General features: G+C 42.1%; 1 protein-coding gene across 2 annotated transcripts in view; it reads right to left on the reverse strand.

The window, feature by feature from the left end:
- LZTR1 (leucine zipper like post translational regulator 1) overlaps nucleotides 1–24,596 on the reverse strand; it is a 45,872-nt gene that overhangs the window by 7,167 nt on the left and 14,109 nt on the right. Inside the window, exons 10-19 of one of the 2 annotated variants that reach the window (XM_014609404.3) lie at nucleotides 21,216–21,326; nucleotides 18,963–19,055; nucleotides 15,661–15,756; nucleotides 14,811–14,994; nucleotides 12,238–12,407; nucleotides 10,676–10,832; nucleotides 6,949–7,075; nucleotides 5,684–5,729; nucleotides 1,734–1,847; nucleotides 626–706 (exon numbers count right to left, since the gene is read on the reverse strand). In XM_014609404.3, coding sequence (XP_014464890.2) covers nucleotides 626–706; nucleotides 1,734–1,847; nucleotides 5,684–5,729; nucleotides 6,949–7,075; nucleotides 10,676–10,832; nucleotides 12,238–12,407; nucleotides 14,811–14,994; nucleotides 15,661–15,756; nucleotides 18,963–19,055; nucleotides 21,216–21,326 — 1,179 coding nt within the window. Of the gene's footprint in view, nucleotides 1–625; nucleotides 707–1,733; nucleotides 1,848–5,579; nucleotides 5,730–6,948; nucleotides 7,076–10,675; nucleotides 10,833–12,237; nucleotides 12,408–14,810; nucleotides 14,995–15,660; nucleotides 15,757–18,962; nucleotides 19,056–21,215; nucleotides 21,327–24,596 lie in introns of both variants that reach the window. The other variant, XM_019492526.2, reaches the window with a different exon arrangement.

The following is a 24,596-nucleotide window of genomic DNA, read 5'->3' on the forward strand; positions in this document are numbered from 1 at the left end:
GCTAAATGACAATAGCAAAATTATTCTCAATCAAGGGCACAAGTATCATAATTTTGGCATAATGTATCATTATTTAATACAATATTCCATATTTATATTTCACATATAGTTTGCAGAACACTTGACCTGAACATGATATTCCTTATTAATGCAGTAATGATGTTGCATCTATTATAGGAACCTTCTTCAAAAGCAAGTTGAGTATCATATTTATAAATGACAGGGAGAAAGAGGAACTAGGACATTCAGTGCACATCAAACATGTTGTTAAACATGTCGGACTTCAGCACTGGCATGGCGTGGAAGAGCTACTAGCTAAGAAGCATGAGGAAATGGAGATGGTTCTTAATAACAACTCTCTTTGGCAGGTCTTCAAGTCTCCAAAAAGTGGTTGTTTTGGATTTAAAAAAAATGATGAGAAAGAACAAGGTGGTGCCATAATCCTGTTGGCAATATGTCATAATATTGTTTTGCCATAATCATGTTGGCAATATGTCAGATCATAAACATAGTAAGTTGTCCCAGGGAAGAAGTAGTACAAAACAGAGGCCCATATTAACCTGCTTTAACCCATGGTAGAGAGAGGACAGCAGATCCCCAGAACCCCAGAAAAGAGCCAACCAACCTTGGTGAACTGATGAACAATGATGTGCAAGCAGTGTCTCTTCATGTCCAGAGCTTGGGTCTTGTCAGCTGCCTCTAAAATCTAGAGCAGAAACATATTAAGACTCTAATTCTCTTTCTGCTTTGTTCAGGTAAACGTAGAGGCAAAAAAAGAGTGCTATTACTATGCAGAGAGGGTAATTTCCCTGCACTTATAATTGCAGCCAGCTTTCTACTCCGGCCCCAACTTGGAACCTTTTCCAAATTTCTCTAAAATCAATGTTGTATTTTAAATACTGCATGTGGTTTTCGTCAGTAGATAATTTTTGTGAGATTTAAGCTAGCCATTGGGGCCAATTTATGTTCGGTGTCACAATGAGATGGATGCAAAAATCCTGTTCAGGGAACAATTCCCACAAGAAGTGGCTAGGCTGACTTTATACCAGCTAAGGATTTCCCCCAACCGAAAGGATTCTTGGATGGCCACAGTTTTCTTCTTTTAAACCACTTAAGCAGCACAAATGAACTGGAAAAGGTCCATGATCTTTAGGAAAAAAGCAGCTTGCTAACTGGTAACTATGGTTTGAGAATCGTGTCTGTGCATTCACAACTGTGGGTCTGATATCCCATCAGTGACTTGATGGAACCTCCAGTGAACCCAAGTCCACAGGGACTGCATGGACATCCCCTATTAACACTGACATTCAGCCTCCAAGCCTGTATCCCAAGGAAGAATGTCTTGCATTCAAAAGCTTGTCTTATTCTATCCCAACTAAACAGTAAATAAATAAATAATAAAAGAGATTACCCTAAAATAAATCCTTGCCTCCTGTAACATTTCTTGACCATCACAACATCACTCTTACACTAATAAAATGTGTGCGCTCTTTTATACAAATTCAGGCTTAATTTCCAGCCCCACACACCAAAACTCCCAAGAATATCCTTTTTTTTTTTTAACCTAACAGACAAATATATCTAGAATTATTAATTAAGATTTAGTAAAATATTTTGTCTGGAAACTTAAACAAATTGCAGACGCTATTGAGTAGAGCTGAAGCACCATTTGAATTTCTTGAATATTTACTGTGTTTCCAATGGTCGCACTAAATTTAGTGAGTGCTAATTACCTGGAGCACATTTTCTGCTGTAACATTCATTTCCAAATTCTGCTTACAGTATGCTTGAAGTCTGTTGTTGAAGAAGCCATAATAATAAGGGGCCGCAAAGAGGTAGCTGTAAAGCTAGTCAAAGAAAATAAATGTGTGTTCCAAATTGCCAATGACAACAACGCAACAGCAATACAAATGCTACAGGAGAAAGGATGAATATGATAGTATAGTATTATAGGGCTGGGATGAACAGAGGCTTCTTGAAGACTACATGCATATAAAATGGAAACCTGCAGCAGATACTGGATTTCCCCACATCAGTACAAATATATGGTAACTCCATTACGAGAGGGCAGGGAATGAAGCAATGGGTTTAAATTGTAGAAAAGCAGATTTAGATTGAATCTCAGAAAGGACTTCCTAAGTATAAGACCAGCAGGGGTGCCCAGGGAAGATATGGAAACTCCTTCACTCAAAAATTTAAAAAAGATGCTGGATAAGCATGTGTCTGGAATGGTTTAGGCATAATGCACCCTCATTCATGCAGGAGACTGGACTAGATGACCCTTGAGATCTCTTCCAACCCAACTGTTCTATCCAAAGTCCTGCATTTTCTTTATATTTTGTTCAATCTGTACTAAGAGTAGGGCAGGCTAGGCAAAATTTCACATATATTTTTCACAACAGTGGCTCTTTTTTTTTTTTTGTTTATGAATGAAACCTTGATTTGTATTAACAGGTTCATTATTCTCAACTGCCAAGATATGAGTTCTTATGTTTTCAGGAAGTATTTGTATGGGTACTGTGTGAGCCTGGATATTTAGGCAATGTCATTCTTTCCTCTCAGTCTCACCAATTCTGTCCAGATCTGCCTGTCCCCATAATCCACACAATGCTCCAGACTGGTGAGGGTACCGAGACAGGGAACAAGGTGCGTACACTTCTTATGCTGTATACATCTATGTATTTCTAGGGCTGACTAAAGTTAAGACTGACTGGTTTCTGAAATCCTTACAAACCATGCTTCAAGTATCACATATCCCTCAAGAGGCAACCTATAAACCCAGGAGGCTGGAGCTCTGGGGAAAAGGGTGCTTAAGCTACTGGGGTACCTAATAGCTTAATGCTGGTCCTGGTACCTATGGTAGGTACCAACTACCATAGGTAGGTCCTGGTACCTATGGTAGCTCAATGCTGGTCCTGGTACCTATAGTGCACCACTCTGTAGCAGAAAAACCCTAATTTGAGGACATGTGCCAGAGAGGCTGGGACCAGAGAAAGTGGCTGGAGCCTGCTGAGTTCCAGTCCCAAATCCAGTATGTGGGGACACAAACCAGGCAAGTATCTAACAAAAGGAGCTTTATCAGGGCATTGATATTTTTTTTTTAATCTCATGTCACACTATAAACTCCATCTAAGTTGGTATCCTCACCAATACTAGCTTCCAACTGTTTCACTTCCTTGAATGTCTTCAGAGCAGCACATGAGGGAACCCACTCCATGCATATGGGATCAGCAAGGTTGCTGGCTCCCACAGCAGAGGAAATGGAGGAAGGTTCCCAGATACTCCTTCCTGCAATCAGGCTCCTACTGCTATAAGAAACTCTCCCATGCTTATGTTTATTCGCTCTCTTCTGTTACTGCGGCTGCTGCTTCTCTTCTGCTATAGTAACAGCAAGGTCCTTTCTGAGCAAGTACACTGCAGCTAGCACGGCTATGCTGCATGTGAGGACCTCAGCCATTCTCAGAGTTTCTGTGAGCTTAAGCTGTCCAGAAGGCGACCTGGTCAGCAGCACAAGCAATGCGGCACCTTGGAAGGAAAATCCTTCACAGGAAATAGGAATGTGATGTCTTTGTCTTGCCTCATCCTCTTGCAGAGTCTCAAGGCAAGGGGGAATGAGAGAGAAGTATTCTGTTTTGTGAAGAGTTCCCTCCCCACCAAAAAAACCCCCAGAAAAAAAAAACAATGAATGTAGGAACAGGAGAAAGTCAGGAAAAAAAGATGCAGAGAAAGAAACTGAAACTTAGACTCTCCCTGCAAGAAAAAAAAAGGTGATTATAAGGACAAGCAAAATGCTAGATAGCATCCAGCAGAGTCCAACACTGTAGGATGCCCTACCCGACCAGCTCGATTCATTCAGATATAAGGCACACCACTTTCTCCACTAGTGGGTATGCCCCAACTCAAAGTTAGTGAGACTTATAGTGCTTTATGGAAACCAAGGCAGTGAGTTCCAGCAGGCAAACCACTAAGCTAAAGGCATGAAGATATGAGTGGGGGAGGACTGGATTCAGTGCAGCTGAATAATAACTTACATCTGAATGAGGTGGGGATAAGGACAGAGGCAGACAGATGAAACAGCCTTCAAGATATGCTTGTACAGGTTTCCCTCACCAACCATGGGGATTAGGTTTTCCTGAAAGTTCCCATGGTTGGCAAAACTGGCAGGGCTGGCGGACACCAGGAAAGCTGTGGGGGGAGGGAAAGAGGGGAGTGTGAAGTACGAGCAGGGCCCAGGGGGGCATTTTCTGACTGTACTCCCCACCTTTTCTGAAGCGCAGATACTCAAAACCATGGTTGGCAAAACCGTGGTTGGTGAGGGAAACCTGTAAAACAAATCAGTAATGCTAATTCCATTGCCTGGGACAGTAAAAACTGCTGGATAATGAAGCACGATTTTTTCAGATTGGCTGCCTACAGGCAGACTTCTACATAAGATATGTGACATACAAATATGCCCCGGGGAACTTTTAGAAATTGCCTTGCAGAGGTGAAACAACTGCCAAGTGCTCGTGGATTTACAAGCACTCACATTTGAAAACAGTGGCTCCAAATTTTGTTTCGCATTTGCTAGAGGTGCACCAATATATTGGTTGCCTATCGGATCAGCACTGATAAAAGGGAAATTGATATTATTGGCTATTGGCTTTTTATTGGCTGTTGTAGGTGATAATGTTCTCCAATAATTATGCCTTCCGTCTGGGGCCCCCAGATGCCTGGGTTCCCTTCCGTGAGCCAGGGTGACCCTGGATACACCCCCATCCCCTCTCTGGAGGGCTGGGCTGTAGGGGAACAGCTGCCATGGTATCTTAGGCACTGGCACAGCACAGTGCATACTGTGGGTTGGGGTGGAGGCGGGTGCTGTAAAAGGCATCAAATGCCACCAACATGACTGGGGTGGGGAGGAGCAGGTGGCGCTGAGCTGTCCGGGTCGGCCGGACCCAGTGTGACAACCTACAGTGCGACTCAACCAGCAGTTAATATCGGTTATTGGATCAGTATCGGCCGATATGGCTGGTTAATAATCGTTTATTGGTATTGGCCAAGAATTCTTTATTGGTGCACCCCTAACATCTGCACATTTCTTTTGCCATGGTTGAATTGATCTTCTAGATCAGGATGAGGTTTGCTTACTGAAACTCATGGCAGTTGCAACTGAAACAGAATAAATACTACACAAGTCCAGCACAACAAACACCCTGGTTTAGCAGACACCACATGGCCCTAGTGTCGGTGACAGCAGTGACCTCAGAATCCAGCACAAAATATGCAAGCAGAACTTACATGTTCTTAAAGTCCAACCTCTCTCTATTCTCCGCCCAACCTGAAATTATCTTGTGTAATGGCAATTATCTATTTCAAATGAACATCCTGGAGAAAGATCCTGTTTCTCCACACTCTTGCAATGCCAGCAGTTACACTTGCGCAAAATGAGCATACTCCAGTTTGGTATTTTCTTTTACATTCACACTATAGTGCCTGACAATGTTCCTAGCAAGGAAAACTCAGATCCAATATATCAAATTTGGGCATCTATAACAAAAGTCAGTTGAGGGATCTGTTTCAATTAGTTTTAAGGATACAGGGAGTCTTCAGGAGGCATGTTCACTTCACCATAATAAATGTATCTCAGCATTGACTCAAATGCTTGTTTACTGGGAACCATTTCACCTATAGAAATATTTACTTGTCCATCTTCTGGCATGAAAGAACGGAACATAGCTTCAAAGTAACTGGGAAAAGAAATACGACTCATGTAGCATACAAGTGTTAGAGATACAATTCTACAGACCACGTTTAGCCAGCCCTACTCAAATGTGGCTACAAGGCACTATGACTTCTATACAAGTTACTTAAAACCATGCACCAAGTGAATGGCTGGAGCATGATAAAGCTGCCTCAAAGGTGCACTCTCCAGCCAAGAGGTGATAGTGAAGGCTGCTCTTTTACTTCCTCTACCCTACAACAGAGAAGCTGTCTCCAGCTCATGCTACCATGGGTATCAGCAAGAGGCAGTAGTGGCAGAGGCAGCCCTTGGCTGTCCACCAGGGCAACAGTGCACGCTCTCCTCACTCCCACTATCCTCACAGGCAGACAGAGGCTGTGCTCAACAGCCTCCACCAGCTCCCAGCAGGGGAGAGGACAGGCTGCCTTTGACAACCACTGCTCCAGGCAGAGGTCCCAGTCCTACAGCAGTGCCTATCAAAGGGCAGCCCCTTGTGGTGGTGGTGGCAGCTGTTCTTGCTGGCACCACTGTTGTGAAAGCACCAGCAACAGCTTGTGCATTTGCTGCAGCAGCTGTTCCTGTCGCCAGCAGCATCACAGCTGCAGCAGCTCTTGCTATTATTCCTGCTGTGATGTGGTGGGGCCCATCACCCTCCTCCTGCTCCCCCATATGCATGTGGCCCCTCGCCCTCCTCCCACTCCCCACAGCCCCAAGCAGCCCTTGCAGGCTGGAACTCTGCCAGCCTCCACGGTGACATCCATGGCTTCCTGGGTTTTTTTCTCCTTTAAAAGTGAAAATATGTGGTTTTCTCCTTAAAGGAGAAAAGCCACGTTTTTCCACAGGAAACGGAAAACCCGGATCCCTGCTGATAACTGCCCACATGCACACACTAATGCAAGGCAAGTGCAAGACAGCTTGCCCGTTTGTTTAAAAGAAAGGGTAAAAAGCATGTGCATGGTCAGGCTCTTAGGTAGACACACTGTTAATTCACACTCCAGCTTATTTTTCTGTAACCTGTTTGTGGGACCATAACTACTGACTGGCTTAATTACCCTTACTGAACAAAACCCTGTGTTACTCAAACCTCTTTTCTCATCTAGTCCAGAATAAGCTGACCCAAGAAATAAATCTAGGATTTTGGGGAATTGTTTCTACGCATAAAGTCTCTTACTTCCCTGGTGAATTATGACTTAATTGCAGCAAATAGTAGGTCTGACTGGACATACCTGGAGCGGGCTGCAAGAATAGCCTTATGGGCTGGTCTTGGATGGCCATCTAACAGTAGAATGATATCACAGAACTCCATCCCAGCTCCTTCTAGATAAGCCTTCATGTCCTGAATCAAAGATGTGCCTGAAGAAAGGCAACATAGTGAGGTGGTTAAAAATAAAACATTCCACATGATTAGCTTCTATAAAGTTAACAGAAGGCTGAACCACTTCTACAACAGGTTTTCCTTTAGGAGGTGACTGGCAAATAGACACTTCATTAATCCTTAGAGCAGAACATGTTTAATTCCAGCTAGTGCAGTTGCTCCAGACTGTGCAGCAGTTGTTAAGCTGTAACTGCTACATCTACATCATCCTGTAGTAATAAAAAAAACACTGTAACTTTGACGCTGAATGAAGCAGGGATAAAGTTGGAGAGGTTTTGCTATATTTTTACTTTTACAAAATCATGCAGAGGTAACATCTGTTCGTAACAGCTTGTTTCAGTATCCATCCTTCAATAGCAATATAATCTTTCTCTACCTTGGATCACACCCTGATGGGGATGTTTGGCTTCTCTATCATTCCTGCTGCTGCCAACCTTTCATTCTTTCCCTTCCCATTTTCCCTCTTCTTTTGAACTCTACTGCATCCAATTCATTTCTGATCTCCCCTTTCACATTGCTGTCACCCAAGTGCTATCAGACTTCCCTGATTCTGACTCCAGGTTTAGTCCTGTCCTGGGCTCTCCAATCAGTCTCTCACATTTCATGATGTCAACTCTGTGTTGATGACCTATCCAAAACCTTAGCTACATGTTTCCTCATTTTATTGTCTTCATTCGATTTACAACCCTAGGTAACATTCCTACTTGCCAAGCTGGCCATTCCATCTGAATTGGTCTTTACCATACATTGCTCTCTCACAGCATGGACAAAAATAACATTTGAAGCGGCCCAGGTGCTTTTAGTGTGCTCAAAAAAGTGAAGCTACAGACATACTTGACCAATGAAGTGCTTAAAAATTACCCATTCTGCTTCAGAAACAACCCTGCAGAAAGAAGAAAATCTTGGAAGCACTTCTCTATGAAGCAATTCATATTACTGTATTTACTCAAATACAAAACGAGGTTTTCTTTCCCCCAATTGGCATGGGAGAAAAAGCCCCTTGGTCTTATAGTCTCATACAAAGAGTCTCACTAAATACAGTATCAATTAAACTGCTGCTGCAAAGCAGCATGTGCTTAGCAGTGGAAACCAACTATGAAGCAAATTAAAAGCAGACCACACTGAGCGCGACTATAAAACACATGGCCCACATTGTGCAAACATGCAGATGGGAACATACACAAGAATAAGTTAGTACAGCCCATCTGAATAAGACATATGGTTGTGTCCATTACACACAGTCCCCATTACCACTGATTCTTTTTCAAGTCATGGTGAGCCACAACACTGCATTCAGTTCACCCAGACTCCCTCCATCAGTCCCTCTCTCAGCCTGGTGCACATGATTAGTGTGGTCCTGCCCTCCATGAGGTGGAGCTGGACCAGGCTGCCCTGTACCTCATTTGCATATACATTTTTGGAGCATCCCAAGGATTTGTAACAAGAACACCCACTTCCAGTCAGGAGTGGGAGCTAATTAGCACAAGGCTCCTTTGTGGGAGGTATCTGGAGTACACACACACACACACACACACACACACACACACACTCAGCAGTGCTGAGTTACAGGGTCATCATGGCTTTGGATGCTGTTGACTCTGGTGGGGCCCAGTCTAATAAATTATGTGGTAAAGTATAAGCCTTTGATTTTGGACTAATATCAGGCATAGTTTGTACTACATGTAATTAATTAGGTGCCAAAGTGCTACTCAAAAGTGTGTTTATGGAGCACCTGTGCTAAAATTTGCAGCAGTTTCAAGAAAAGGTAACGTATCAATTCTGGATCTACTAAGTGCTATATGCAAATTGATACAGCCACGTTTAATTTAAGGTTATTGTTTTCAAATTTGCTCCTCACTTCCACATGTTCAAGGAGAGCACGGTCTGGCAGTAAAAAAAGAGGGAGAAGGGGCTGCCAGGGAAAAAAGTTGGTGGGAAGCAGAAAGCAAAGGGCTACCTGATTCCCAGATTTATTTTTCCTGCTGTAGCAATGGGAAGGGACAAATTCAAGTAAAACCTCCAATAATTAGATTCTATACCTGGAAAATTATAACAAATTAATAATTTTCCCATATATAGAATCTAATTATTGGGGGGTCATCTTATGAACAGGGCTGTCTTCTATTTGAGTAAATACAACATGTTTCCAACCTCCAGCAGAGCATGTTAGGCAGTTGGTCAATCCACCTGCATCCCACACTGCACCTTCCCACCCCTTCTACTGCTTCAAGGAGCCTCTTTCTTGGTACTCACGCTTCTCCATGGCTCTCGGATTACAGGACCTGCCTGCCCTTTGACCTCTGCTATACAGTGCCAGGTGACAAGGCCACATTGTGCCCTTATTTTCTTAGATATGCACCCTGAAAACTCAATTTCTATTGTCTGGGAACAGCTTCATGAACCATTTTGAAGCAAGCCACCATTAGTTTGTGCCACCTTCTTCTGCTGCATCTGCATGGCACTGTACCAACCTGAGGTGGGAAGAGATAATAGACCCCCTTGCCATCTGGGTAAATAATAACATCCAGCATGCATTCTAGACAAGCCATCACAACTGGGCCTTCTAATTATTTAGATTTATATCCTGGACCTATCCAAAAGACTCTGAGTAGCTTACAATAAACAGAAAAAAACCCATTAATAGAATTCCTCAAATACCCCAAAACTTGAGAACTCCAACTTCCCCTCCCTGCAACTATCATTTCCCTGACTAAACACCGTACGTAAGCAAATCTTCCAGCAAATCCCAACCATGCTTCCCCAAGAGCAATGCCAAAGGGTGCCTTTAGTGGTACCAGCTTGGGGAGGTTTACCAGCTTTGTAGGGCCTACAGGCTGGCCAGGTCCTTCTCCCTTCGTGTGGGCAGCCAACATAATGCCTGGGTCAAGAGTGGAAGGGGATGGGAGAAAGTGATGTCAGCTGTTCTTTAGTCCAAGGCAGCTATGAAGCCTGCTCGAAAGCCAAACCATGACTGGCACCAGCCAAGACTGAAGGTACGGTGGTATAAAAAGGCCTGGCAATTGGGACTCAGACACTCAGACAGTAACTAGCACCTATTAAGGCTCTGTCCAAAGTCTAGTACAGTACCACCTCCTTTTTTTTTTTTTTTTAAACCAGATTTACCCTTCCAAAGCAAAGTATGTTGATATTCTAGTCATGGAAATTGTCCCATTAAAATGTCTGTGATACCAATATGCAGGAGTCAATATAGAAAATAGCAGCATAATATATCAATGTCCTAAAGAGTTGGGGCACTGGATTCTGTACCAACTGCAGCTTTTCCAGAGCATTTAGAGTCCTTGGTATCGTTTCTAAGATACAGCAGATAAAAATAACAGCTGGACATTCACAACATGAAAATCACTTTAATCAGGTCTGTTTCAGATAAGGTAGGGCCCATCTTCTGCTTGAAGCTTCTTTGATGTAATGACATATCCTTGCCTACACCTAGCAGGAAGCAATAATGAGGCTATACTGACTGCATAACCAATGGGCAGTAACAGAGAGAGACAGGTCCTAATCATATTAGTGTGTCAAAAAAAAGTGCAACTTTTAGAGCAATGAGGAAGTTACTTTACCTATATCAATAGGTTGATCAGAATGCATTCGAATAGGAGGCTGTTGTTTTCTTCGTACTATCTCCACTATCAGGGATGAGGAAAGATGTTCAAATTCCTTCATCATTATTACTTGATTAAAATGCGATTCTTTCACCACAAAGTTTAGGCAATGTTCCTTAAAGAATGAAAAAGTCATTGGTGTCCCATCTGAAATCCTATCATTTTATACAGACCACAAGAAAAATGATTACAAAGCTTTCATTTCAAAATCTGTTCCTAACTGAATGCTTTTTCTGACATTAAATCAGAAATGAGAGGATTAAAGACAAAATAGGAAAATTATTTTTCTTTAATTAAAAATTATAATAATATTCCCTTCATGGATAGCTAAGAATCTAGGTTTGGTCATCTACAAGGCATTTTGACACCTTTGCACCCAGTGGAATTCTACCCCTGGATGTGTACCACTGAGCACGTGTACAACTACGCAGTCGTGCAGACTGGACATGTGTACTGGCAACAGAGTGAGAGAGGGAGAATTACCAGCTTTTCCCCACAATAGCTGAATGGCAAGAGAACTACCCTGGAAATCCAGAAGACCCTGTTCTATGCTCACTTGGCCCAGAGTAGGTTTGAACCTGGGTGTCAGATTTCCCAACACATCGTTGTAATCATCAAGCATTATCTAGTCCCTTCTCTGGTGCTCCTCTTGAAGCTGAACCAGTAATACTGGTAGGGGAAAAATGATAGAGGACAGTGCTAGAGGGAGCTCCAGACTTGCTGGGAGCAAAGACTTAGGCTAAACCAAGGGTCCCCTCCTTTCCAAGCTATCAACCTTCTCACTGAGCCACATAGCCTATGGCTTGCACTCAAGTATCCTGGGTGCAAAATATGCCAGTATCTTCCTGAGTTGCCAATTAATTCTCTTTTCCACCTTTTTTTAAGGTACATTGTTTAAAGAAAAAGCAAGAAAGCAAAATTTTGCACTGAATGGGTTGAAGAACCAGTTTCAAGATCTCTGCAGAGTGCAGCAGGATGGAAACACCTTTGGTTCCATCTCTCTGCAATGAGAAGTAAGAGGGAATTGAGGTCACTCTGCCACTTGTAAGCAGGCACAGGAGCATGAGGTAGCACAGGCTGCACACACCAATCCAAATAAATACTTCTATGAAAGAATTTGATTGTACATACATGAGCTGCACTAGCCCCTACAGTGGGATCTACATGGATATATATTCAAAGAACTGTGATTGCAGAGAAAAAAAAAAAATGAGTTTAAGAAATCTGGAAACTTTCACCAGAGCCAGGCCATATCTCCTAAGTGTAGGTGAGGTATTTTAGGTAAAGGGGTTTTTAGAGCTCTTCAGCTCAGAGAGACATGTCTATAAGTAAGGAATCAACTTTCTCTGCCAATACCAAGCATCCAGGAATTTCTTTTAATAAATGCTTCCAGCTACACAGTCAGATCACCTTAAAACCCACAGCATTATGTGATAACATTTGTAACCAATGTCTACATCGACTACTCTTGATACTTTATTCATTACATTTGATCAGTTACTCTGTAAATAGGGATTTACCTTTAACTGATCTAGCTGAAGCTTGTTAGCATTTTCACACACAGTGAGCACATTCTGGAGATCTACAGATGCTTCAATATACTGGACGCAGAGCTGTTCTAGTCGAGAGAGCTTGAAGTTCAGGGCTAGTTTGTACACATCCATGATAAGAAGAACATCCTGCACATGACCTGTAAATCACAAAGGAAAACAGTATCCTTTCACAGCTCTGGAGAGACCCCGAATATGAGACTATTCAGAGATCTAAGCAGGTTAAGAATTTTCTTAAGGTAACTTCTGATGCCATCTTGAGTAATTAGAACAGCAGAACCAAAGGCAATTAACAAAGTACTTTTATTACAGAAGATCAACTTCAGTTTAGATCAGATCAGGGAGTAGTAAGCACCAGTCAATGAAAAGTCCTTCAAAGCTGATGAGGTAAAAAAGCCCTTTTCTGGCCTTACTAAATTTTTGGAACATCCTGGGGCAAAACTTAATAATAAAACAAAACTAGAGCTTTAACTTAAGATCCTAAATCCACTCACAGGTGCCCAAGTGGTCTGATTTTTAATAGTGTGGAACACCCAACAGTTTTGATTGACGTCATTGGTGTTTCTGCCTCATTCACAATAGGTTCGCTGATTCTGACTGATCCCCATTAAAACAGACTCAGTGTGGACATGAGGACATATGACTTGTAAGGGTTTGGGATTCATGGAGAAGCCGGTATAATCTTGGGGGAAGGAAGAAAGCATAGATAGTGAAGGTATAGGTAGCAAGGAAGAAACAGAGCTTTTGGGAAGATCAAGTGAAAGGACATTCCTTCCCTTGGACAGCAAAAGTTCTGTGCTGGGAAAGCCCTGCCTATCTGCCATAACTGTTTCCCCAATATAAAAAGCCCTAGCTCATGGTGGGTACGTTTGCCAGTCAGTGCCTTGTTTCTCAAGGAGGCCTAGTGGCTTTGAGTGTTGGGATGACATGATCTAGCAAAGGCTTTTCAGAGTGGAGATCCTCCTATTTCTCTTCTCCCTGGGCTAGCAGCAAAAAAACTGTGCTCCCTTTGGTGAAATTTTAAGTCTCCCACTTTTTACTACTCCTAAAATGAAGGGCGGCTGGGGTATGATTGAGACTGTTACTGCTAAGTGGTACTGGAAACCCAGGAGGTGGGGAAAACTGCAGCAAGAACTGGGGGCTGTGGAGTGTTCACAGGCTCCTGGTTAGCTTAGATAGTGACAGATAAAGCAGGGAGTTGTCATATGATGGTCCAAGTAGACAAAAAAAAAAATAGCTTTTTTTACCACGTTATGGGCAAGACTAGCCTGCTGAACATCTTTCAGCACCATAATCTTATTTAAAGTGGGTGGGCCTAGAGTGGTCTCTTTCAGCTGAGCATCTGGAAATTCAGTTCACTGCAATGGGAAATGAAAGTACCCAGAATTTGGAACCCTACTATTTAAAAAGTAGTTTCTTCTTTACTTTAGCAGTCTCCATAATTTTCTCATCACTTATTTACTCTATATGCAAGAGGATCTTCTTATGGAACAAATGCCTTTCCAAAAATAATCTGTCACAGGTTAAATTTTATCCTCACTTACACTAGAGAGAGGGAATTAGTCATGTTAGTCTGCAAATGGACAGAAAGCAGGGCATACTACTGGAAGTAAACTTGTGTTTTGAGGGTAATCCCTCTAAGAACACTAGATGAATGGTTGTGGTTCAGGATCCACTCTCATGGGAAAAGAATACTTTTGTTGAGCTATTGAACTTGGGCCTGGGCTTCACATTGACCTGGCTGTGACATTAAGCTTGCCAATGGGGATCTACTTCTTGGACTAAAGGAGGATTCAAAGGCTCAGATGAATTTTAACTTGATGGTCCTGAGCTACAGAAATTGCCTGTCTTTTCACCCTTATGCCACAAAGCACATAAACTGGATTATATTCATTTTTCAGATGGAAAAACAAAAGCACAGAGAAGCAAAGCAACCTGCCCAAGCTTACCCAGCAGAACAACAGCAGAACCAACAACAGAACCCGGGATCCTGAATCCAGGCCTACTGCTATACACTGAACTACACTGCCCTACAATGGCAAAATAAATGCTCAGATAGAGCCTGAGACCAGTTTTCCCAGGAAACAACTCTGTCCCTGTGATACCATGGCATAGTTGCAGCCAGTGCAGGTGCCAATTATAAATCTCACTGAACACACTAGAAAATCAGCAGGTGGCAGGGCACTCTCTATAAAGGTACAGGCTAGGGAATGTCCTCCCACACTTGTCTAAAATAGCCTGAATTTTAGGGCTGGAAGAATGCCCCCCCTTCATTTTATCCTGGTCCCTGAGAAGAATTAGGAGATTAGTACCATCTCCTGTCAGAAGTGCTAGTCACTATGGGCTGATTAAAGTTATATTTATTTCTGTAATTTTAAATAACTTGGTAGATTCTTAGGGCTTGCCTGTGAACACCTGTTACTGTTCTAAATTGAAAGGAAATAAATAAACGTTTGCTCATTAGTCATTAGTAGTCAGTTTTTGTTATTTCCAATACAGCTTTCTTTTGGGCTTACACCACAGTCCTCATCCTGCTGTCTTACCTTTGCGTGGATATTTTATTTTATCTGTGTACAAGAACTGCATGAGCACCTCAAAGGGCTGTGCTTCAGCTTCCCGGATAGTCACCTCCAGCTGCGGCTGCTGGCGGCATGGCTTAACATTACCACCTACGCCTTCCTTCTGGGACATCTCTCGTCCCTCTTCTTCAATCTCTTGCTTAGATTTCTAATGGGATAAAAAAAAAAAAAAAGCAGCAATATAAAATAAGCTAAGGTTGTCTGGGTGACCCTTCAAGGCTAGGGTGAAGAAGTCCGGATTTACCAGAGAATGAACTATGTCTATGAGTGTACATGAAATATAATACTAGTGCAAGACAATGGCTTTACATTGTTCCTGGGGTTTGTGACATGGATTTTACCATTGTCGTCCCTTTGTGACCCGACTTGTTTTTGTAAGGTGTTTTTACTTCAGCCAGTTGATTGAATACTTTAGGCGTAACTTCATCAAACCCCGTTCATATGAAAACATCTGGCTTACTTAAGTAATCCCTAGACTGAATGCATATCCCCTTTTTCCTTAATTTTCTGCCTTGGTCTTCCTTGATTAGTGTGAGTGCAACATGTTTTGGTCTTGTCCTGTTATGTCCCCTGCCTACTCTCAAACATACCCTAAGCTCCATGCTGAAGGAAACCTGGGATCTAATGACATGAAGATGTGATTCTAAAACTCTGCTCGATGGTAAACAAACCAAAAAAGACCCTATTCAGAGAGCAAATCTTATTCTATTTTTTTTCTATTTCTAAGATCCTTTTAGTCTTTTGACTAATTATTGCCAAACTCAGCCAGGTTAAGCATCAACCTGCCGTAAGACTATTTCTGTGTGCTACTTGCCTGTTTCAATCTTTCCTTTGCCTGTATAATTTTCTTCCTTAGCCATTTGCAGCGAGCTGTGACAATTGCTGTATGACCACGGACTCGTTCTTCTTTCTGTCAGCAGTGAGAGAAAAAGCATACATTAAGGCAGCAGTTGGCAACCTATGGCCCACGGGCTAAATCTCACCCAGAGGAGAGTCCCCACAGCTGGGGGCTTGCATCCCAGTAGCCCTGATGCCCTCATCAGCCTCCCATTCCTTCCCTCCCCACCTTGAGGAAGATGCTGCTGTAGGTGGAAGGTGTTGGTGTGGCCAGCAGCTAGAGGGTTACCCCAGACACCGTACTATAGCCACTGCCTATCTTGCCACTGAATTTACTTTTACTGATTGCCCCCTCAACAGCAACTGGAAGCAGCTATAGCAGGGGTTGCCAAAGGATCCACATTTGGCAGCTGCTGTACTAAACGACAGCTTCCCCTGCAGCAGTGATGTCTCTCAAGGAGGGAAAAGGAAGCTGATGAGGAGCCTGGGGCTACTGAGATGTGACCCCACATTGTCTCTGTCTGCAGTGTACTGGTGGGGGGTAAGGAGGAAGGTAAATGGCAGCTCACTGTAGCAGCTGGGCCTGCCATTATTCAAGGTCACTGGCCTGTGTTAAGACATATTCACATAGTATGTTACTCAGAGAGAATGAAAATAAAAGGAATTTCACCTCTTCCGAGAGAGGTTCCAGATGATCAGATTCTATCCATGTCCAATTGTCTTTTCCATTATAACATACAAGCAGCATTTGTTTGCTATTGCTTTTAAAAATGGCTTTACTGGATTCTACATGTGTCTCAATAACTTACAGATTTTCCTGGTTATAAATTGAGATTGCTTCCCTATCACAGTCCTATAAATAAACCTGAAATACTATTCTGAGAGATGATGTTGCCAATGACAAGAACAAACGTGAGACCAGTTGTGAACTGGATCATGCCAGTTCTGGTTTGTAAAAGCCAGGTGAAGGAGATTGGGGCCACAGCTAGCAAGGGTTGCCCAAAATAATTGCCCGCCCCTGTCCTACATACTTAAGGGACTGCCTCCTCCCTTATGCTTTATCACAATCCCTAAGGTCAGTCAAAAGCAACTTCCTGCAAGTACCATCTATTTGCCAAGCTTACTTAGCCAAAACATGTGGGAGGTCATTCTTAGTTGTTGCTCTCAAGCTCTGGATCTCTCCCCATCCTTGAGGCCCACCAGAGCCAGACACAGTGTAAGACTTTCTTATTTGGGAAGCCTTCTAGTCCGTTGTGGGGAGGGGTTGGCTAGGTATTCTTTGTAGTTCTGTGTTATTATTTTATCTGTTTTTATTGTAAGCTACTCTGAGCTTTTTTGGAGAGAGCTGCATAAAAATCAAACAAAAGAAACAAGCAGTTACTCTGCATGATTTCTGTAGCAATACAGGCAGTACTCGACTTACAACATTTCGAGTTACAACGTTTATAAATTGACACCCTGTTTCAACTTTATGACATCAGTTTTGACTTTACAACACTTGATCCGACGCAACGCCACACCAGCGAACGAGTTCGCCGTGTCGCTCATCTCCCTGGAGAACATCTGTCCAAACTTCCTTGGACGCTTTCTTTAAGAAAGCAGACAAGAGTCCAGAAAAACCTGCAGCCAGGACTCCTGAGAAGACTCCAGCCAAGAACCCTTCAAAAGGTCCAACCACAAGCCCTTCAAAAAGTCCAGCAAAGTCACCTCAAAGAAGTCCTTTCAAATCAATATGTTTGCTATTTACAATATAAATACATTAATGTAGCTATATTACTCATCTATAATTGATCGAGTACAAAATTCTGGGGTATTTTGGGTGAAAATAGGGTATCGGGCCTTGGTTCAAGAACCAATCCCCCATTTATAACATAGTTTCTTATGAGAAAATTAGTTCTGAGTTACAACGCTTTGACTTAAGACAAGGTTTTCAGGAACAAATTGTCTCTAAAATCCGAGGACTGCCTATACAAGTGTTGCAAAAACACTCCAACTTTAACGTCAGGGTCATAAATCAGGTTGATTTTTCTAGCCTATATCACAACAGGACCATGCAGATGGAACATTTATGGCTAATGTGCTAATACGCACTCCTGAACAGTAGCTCCTCTTCCCTTTTGGAGTGGCTAAAATGCATGTTTGCCCGCACCTTTTGATGTTCCTCTGTACGGGCCTGGGTTTTTTGTTTGCATTTTTAAATAAAACTTAGCCGTTGTAGGTGAAATGGCAGGAAAAAAAGGGCAGTGAGTTGGCAAACTGAAAACTGGAGGTGCAGGTCACGCACATAAAGCAGCAGGGAAGAAAGAGAAAGAGATGAGAGTAATATTCAAATTCACATTTCAGAAATTAAAATGTGAAATAAAATCACATTCAAAGGACAAATTCTGAGGCCTGGACACACTCTCCCAGAAAGAGAGACTGGAAAATAGAGGAATATAAAGGAATGAAATAAAAGCATATGCAACACTGAAGATTTCTGATTTCCCTTCCTCATAAACCAAGAACAAGGGATATTTAATGGAACTGAAAGGTGGAAAATTCAAAATTAACAAATTAACTGTGAAGCTTATTACCATAAGATATTATAGACTGAAATGCTTTGAAGAACTATCCCAAGCAATCTGCCTCTGAAGGCATGCAGGGATATAAGTCAGCTGCTTTGTAAATTTTTAAGACGTTTTCAGCAGCTCAACTTAAAAGAAGATGTAAACTGGTAAAGAAAATTATGTTTGTGTGCTTCAGCTCAACTGTAAGCCAATAACAAGCTGTCAATAAATATTAGAACAAAAGCCAAAGTATTAAGATCTATGTTATTCACGCATAGCCTTTGATAAAGAGCTCTAAATTAACTATGCAAACACAGGCCAGTTGAATTTTAAAATGGGTGGATAATTAACAAGCATTAGAAATTGTAATGATGTGCCCAACAGAGGTAATCACTGTAACTCTTGCCGATGTCCAGGTACCTTATTCAAGTTTCAAGGACTTCTACATAATAGAAGTACTACCACTAATGAATCAGCAATTCAATCTAGTGTGTACCTCACATTCCTTGATTCTCTGCAACATATTACCAAACAAAGTATGTGACATAATCGCATAAATTAACACAGAGTAGGTACAAAAATCTCTCTGGATATGCTGGACAGCATTACAGAAATAGCTGCTTTAGTTCCCAGCTCTGGAAACACCTTGAGTGTGTCCTTCTGGTATGGCCAGAAAGGATAGACAACTGTCAAATTCAAATATCAAATATCATTTTCGCTAGAATAAACGCACCTCTCCCAAAACGAACTCCAAGTCACTGAACTGTCTGTTTTCCCACAGTCTTCCATAATCTTCATGTAAAGTACATTTTGGGTAACAAGAAAACTGAAATCAGAAAAAAATAAAACTTGTTATAGTTTATTTCACTTCAACAGCTTCATGGTTAAGATTGCAACTGAATTTCCTCACTGATTTAACATTAACTATTGCTCAGGATGCACCTCCTGCATAGTAATAACTCTGTGAAAAAACTGAAGTGACAGAACACAAAAGAATGACGTCAAAAACTGCAAGTTTCAAGATTTGGGAGCCCAGCTGAAATTCTATTCTATTTTAAATGGCAGTTTTCTAGCGGTCTACCTGGTTGTTTTTGGCCCTTGCTTTATGCTCGGGATGTGTAAGTATACATGCGTAGAATGAACAGGAACAGCAGAGCAGCTGCATGTGCATGTACCTGAGCCTAAGTGCTGGAAAAATGAAGGGGGCAAGGGAAAGACCATCTCATGTTTTAGTCCCAGTAGTCATGCAGGTAGGATGCTCACATGCCTGATTACAAGTCCCAGAAAAATTAGCCCCAGCCCTCTCTTTGAAGCTGGCTGCCTGGGCAGTTAAGAGAGGAAGATAGTGTGGGGCCAGAAGAAAGCGAATAAGTTAGAGGGTCTCTAACTCAGTGAGATGGCTGCTGCACTAGAAGGGAGTACACCTTCTGGGTCCAGCCTGCACCTTTACTCCCAAGAGAGCAGAAATGTCCCCACTGCACTGCTCTCTATTCATTTTATCCAATGACTAGTAAATGCAAGGGGCAGTGGCTTAGTCTTACAAGGAGAGCCTTGGCAATTCCTAAACTTTTGGCTTGGCGGTTAGAACATAGCATGGAATAGTCAGAGATGCAGGTTCACCCTCATCTCTACAACAGGGCGGTGCTAAAACCTTGGTCTCTGGCTCTCTGGTTGAGTACCCTAACCGCTCAATTACTAGGGATAAAACATGGTAGGGTCCTCTTCCTCCACTTCCCCCACCCCTCAAATGCAAATCATGGCTTTCTGGCCAATGACATCTTTGTGACTTAAATTAAAGTATGCATCCCAGATAGATGCATGAATGTACACAGACCAGTGTGTAGTCTACTGCAGATGCTCAGTCTATGTACACATACCTATGAGTCCACACAGAAAACAGAATCACTATGTACTGGACTAGAAAGCTGTCCCTGAGACATACAAAGGGAAACAAAATTCCACCAAGGAGTTTCATGACACCTCTCCTCTGAACTCTTTTGCAGGGATCAAAACCAAAAGGGCATGTGAATGTCAGGAATCAGTGGAGAAAAGACCCACCTAGGTGCAGAATATTTTTGGAAATTCCACAACTTTAAAAACTTAACAACCTAAAGTTATTAGGACTTTGCTGTCACAAGGTGTAGCTCTGCCAACTTGTCCCTGAAATTTCCTAGATTTACAACATCTATATTCCCTTTCAGCCACAAGGAAGAAATACCTCATATACTTCAGATGTATCACTACCACAATAAGGGTGCTAACTTCTGGGACTTACAGGAGTCAAGAGGCAGACTAGAAGACAATTAAGAAACTAAGAGTAGAATACATTCCCTATGGCTTCAAACAGATTCTTTGCCACCTAGGTCCCTGCCCTCCTTTCTGGTTTTTGTTGTGGCTCTACAGCTGTATTTACCATGTATGTAGCTATATGGAGCCTGGGACACATACAGCAACACTCTGCAGCTGCCATACTGTCAGCAGCAAAGCAAGGTTAGCATACATGGATAATCAGAAGAGTCAAACTATGCTTATTATAGGTGGAAAGTTTGCAGATTTTGGCAACAAACCTCAACTGACAATGCAGAAATAGAGGTAGTTAGCCATGTTAGTCTGAAGTCTGGCAGAAGGCAGGGTAGATATTCATCTCACAAACTAACTAAATCAGAGATGTAGAAACAGCATTTTTTAGAGAATTAAAGCTTCAGTCAAATCACCCCCTTCTGTATTTCAAGCACCTGACACAAAGCACAAAGATGTTAGAGATCCCAAAATAAATGTCTGTAAGACATTTTTAACATTGGTAAGCTAGCTGACTTGTTTTAGCTGAAACATTTAAAAAAAGATTTTGAGAGTAAACGTGGAAAATGTCAAGTCAGAACAGTTAAACTACAGTGCTGGCTAATTAATGACAATGGGAAATTATAATGGAAAAAATTAATCAACATAAACAATTAGGTTATTGTTTCTGCTTGGCACTCTAGAATACCTGGAATCTGTACATTTCTCCACTTCTAATATTATTGTCCACTGTCCCTCCAAAGATATACATGGCATCTGAGATGACAGCTGCAGCATGGAAAAGTCTCCCGCTAGGCAGCTAGGAAAACAAAAGCACAAAAAACAGAGCAATATTTGAAAGAGATTTTTTCATAAAAAGGATTTGCCTGAAAATAGAAGAACATCAATGAGAAAGGGAAGAACAACAATCCTGAAATGAAATAGCAATGCAGGCCTGGACAATCTTGTTGATGTATGTTCGCTTCTAGGACTGGTTTCACTATATGAAACCATGACTGGCGCTCTTTCCTGACCAGGGCAGGGGGTCAGAGTTGATGATCTATTGAGGTCCCTTCTGACCCTAACAACTACGAAGCTATGTCTAAAGGATTCCTTTTAGCCACTTCTAATGATACTTCTCTTTCATAAAACTTCTTCGAATTATTGACATTTTATGTAAGCAAAGCTACAATATTCTGTAAGTGACAGTATCTACCAGAATATGTCCCTTGCTGGGAGTCTGTCTCAGATCAAAGATTTATTTTCAAAAATAAACATTTTTAGTGCTTATGGATTTAGATATATCTTCCAAAATTTCTGTACATAAACAGAGTGCTCATTCTACTGACAATCTGAAACAGAAGTGTAAACTATTCCATTGTCTCAGTGAAGCACTAACTCTGAAGCCCGTGTACAACATTTTAAATGAATACGTTATTTTATATGGGTCATAGCAGTTCAGTCATGTGCTTCTCTATCAGTGCTGCCTGCCGGGATGGATTCTGTAAAATAGGAGACAGAAGAGTATCTGATCACTAGGAAGTACAGCTGAAGAAGAAACCTAACTTGCCTCTTCTCCAGAACATCTAGTCATTACTAGCCCTCACAAAAGGAAATAAATATACACTCTACTTTAAAAAGCCTCTAGTCTCTACTGGGACTAAACTTCAAATTATCTCTTTAATCCCCTGACTGTTAAAAGCATCTGGCTCCAAATCCATCTTCCGCAACCCATAGGTTTTTTTAAGTAAAAAAACCTGTTATGATCATCTTGTCTAACCTCATGAATAATAAACCCCAGAAAATTTCACCAAGGCCAGAATATCTGAGTTAGGCAGGGACAAACTGAAACATGAAGTGCTTCAAAGAGTTGATGCTGTGGTGCTGCTAGTGGGTACAATTCCCCAGAGGCTTCTGAGGACAGCTGAGTGGTTATAGCAGTGATTTATGAATACCTAGACAGTCATTTATCCAATGACTAGAACGCTCAGTGCTTCCTCCACTTGTAGACCTGGTCAGTTTCATGTCAGGAGTGTTGGTCAGTTTCAAACACATCCACTTCCTAGCAGAAGCAGAGAATTGTTGTCCACCATCCCCTCACCCTCCCGGCTCTCACACTAGCTCTGCTCTCCTGATCACAGCACAGTTGAGCCCCATGTTGTCCTTCTCTGTACCTTTGCAAATTCCACTACATCCTTTTTGAGATGTGGACTGTCCACAGTGTTCAAGTTGTGGATGCTTCACTGATGTATACAGCATCAAAACAATGTTGTTTGTTTCATTTTCTATTCCCTTCTTAATGATACCAAACATTTTATTGGCTTTTTAGGTTGCTGCTTCTGGACACTGAGTCAATGTTTTTAGGGAGCTATCAACAATGACTCCAAGGTCTCTTTCCTGAGTCATAATGGCAACTTCAGAGCCAGTATTGTGTATAGATAGTTGATGTTATTTTCCTAGTGTGTATTATTTTGAACTTCAGAGTTAACAAGTGCATCTGCCACATTTTTGCCCACTCAGTTTTGGGAGATTTTTCTGCAGCTCTTTACCACGTGCTTAGGATTTGATGACTTGGAATAATTTAGTATCACCTATACACTTCACAAGTTCATTGTGCACTCCCTTTTCCAGGTCCTTTATAAAAACATTGAACAAAACCAGGCCCAGGATAGATTCTTGGGAGACCTCACTAATAACCCTCCTCCATCCTGAAAAATGACTATTTAGCACTAGAGCCTTTTTGTCTCATCTCTCAACCAGCTTTTGACCCATGAAAGGACCTTCCCTTCAATCCCATGGCAATTCAGTTTTGGGGTTTTTTTTTCTTTTCAAGAAGCCTTTGGTCAAGGGTCCTTGTTAAAGCCTTAGTGAAAATCCAAATATATTACATCGGGGTACTTGAGAAGGCCCATGGGAGTATGTGCGGGCAGGCAAGGATGGAGCGCTGCCATTCATGATCCTGTGCTACTGTGTAGGCACCACCCAACCGGACGGACATGGGGGTGGGGGAAGCTTGAACAGTGGCTGCTGCTGCTCCACATCCAGCCTTGAGCCCCACTCCGTATCTGGCCGTGTGCCGACCCCCTTGCCCCCTCCTCCCCCCGCACAGCCAGCCGCTGGGGGTACATTGACCCAAAAAGGTTGAAAGCCCCTGTATTACATCAACTGGATCACCCTTAGAGTCACAGAGAAGTTGGGCTGGAAGGGACCTCCAGATGACATCTAGTCCAACCCCCTGCCTGAGGCAGGATCATCTCTAATCCAAACCATCCCATACAAACCATAATCTAAACTCTGCATAAGACTGCCATCAACCCCTGACACGACACACACCTAACACCCTAACCTGCCACAGGTAAAACAGGGAAACCACGAGGCCTAACACCCTCAAAGAAATCCAGCAGAGTGGATGGTTTAGGCATCTCCCCCAACTTCGGCATGCTGAGTGTTGTGAATTTTGAACCTAAGTGGCTAAATCTACACCTATGAAGTATAGGAAACTTGAGCACCAGTGTGGGTTTGTAAATTCTCTCCCAGAGTCAGGAACCTAGTTTTTAGGTGCGGAGATGCCTTGTCCTGCAATAACTTTTTGCATTTCTATTTCTCTTACTGAGAATTGTCCATTAGTGGTTGACTCCTGCTCAGAAACATGCAGGGCTATGATTTTCTATGTCAGGTTTTATGTTCCTCTTAATTCTTTTCCAGAAGGTCTTTAAAATGGTGCCAATGGGTTAGGGACTATCAACAGTTATGATACATTCTAAGGAATTTGTTCACAATACCCTATAAACATTAGGTGGAAAGAGAGACATTAACAATCATAAATTATCATCAGGGATCTGGGTTTTCCATTCACCACAGAAAAATGCAGAAAAAACATGGACGTTCTTCTCAATTTAAGGAGAAAAATGTGGATTCTCTCTTTTAAGGAGGAAAGTACAGATTTTCTCCTTTAAAAGGAGAAAAACATGGGAAATGGCAGGTTTTCCCTCGAAGGCTGACAGTTTTTTAAAATCAGAGAATTTGCCATTTTTGAACAGAGGAAAACAGGATCTCTGGTTATTATAATGTGTTATTTGCTTAAGCAGCA

The sequence above is a fragment of the Alligator mississippiensis genome, chromosome 14 (assembly GCF_030867095.1).
Source record: "Alligator mississippiensis isolate rAllMis1 chromosome 14, rAllMis1, whole genome shotgun sequence".
NCBI lineage: Eukaryota > Metazoa > Chordata > Crocodylia > Alligatoridae > Alligator > Alligator mississippiensis.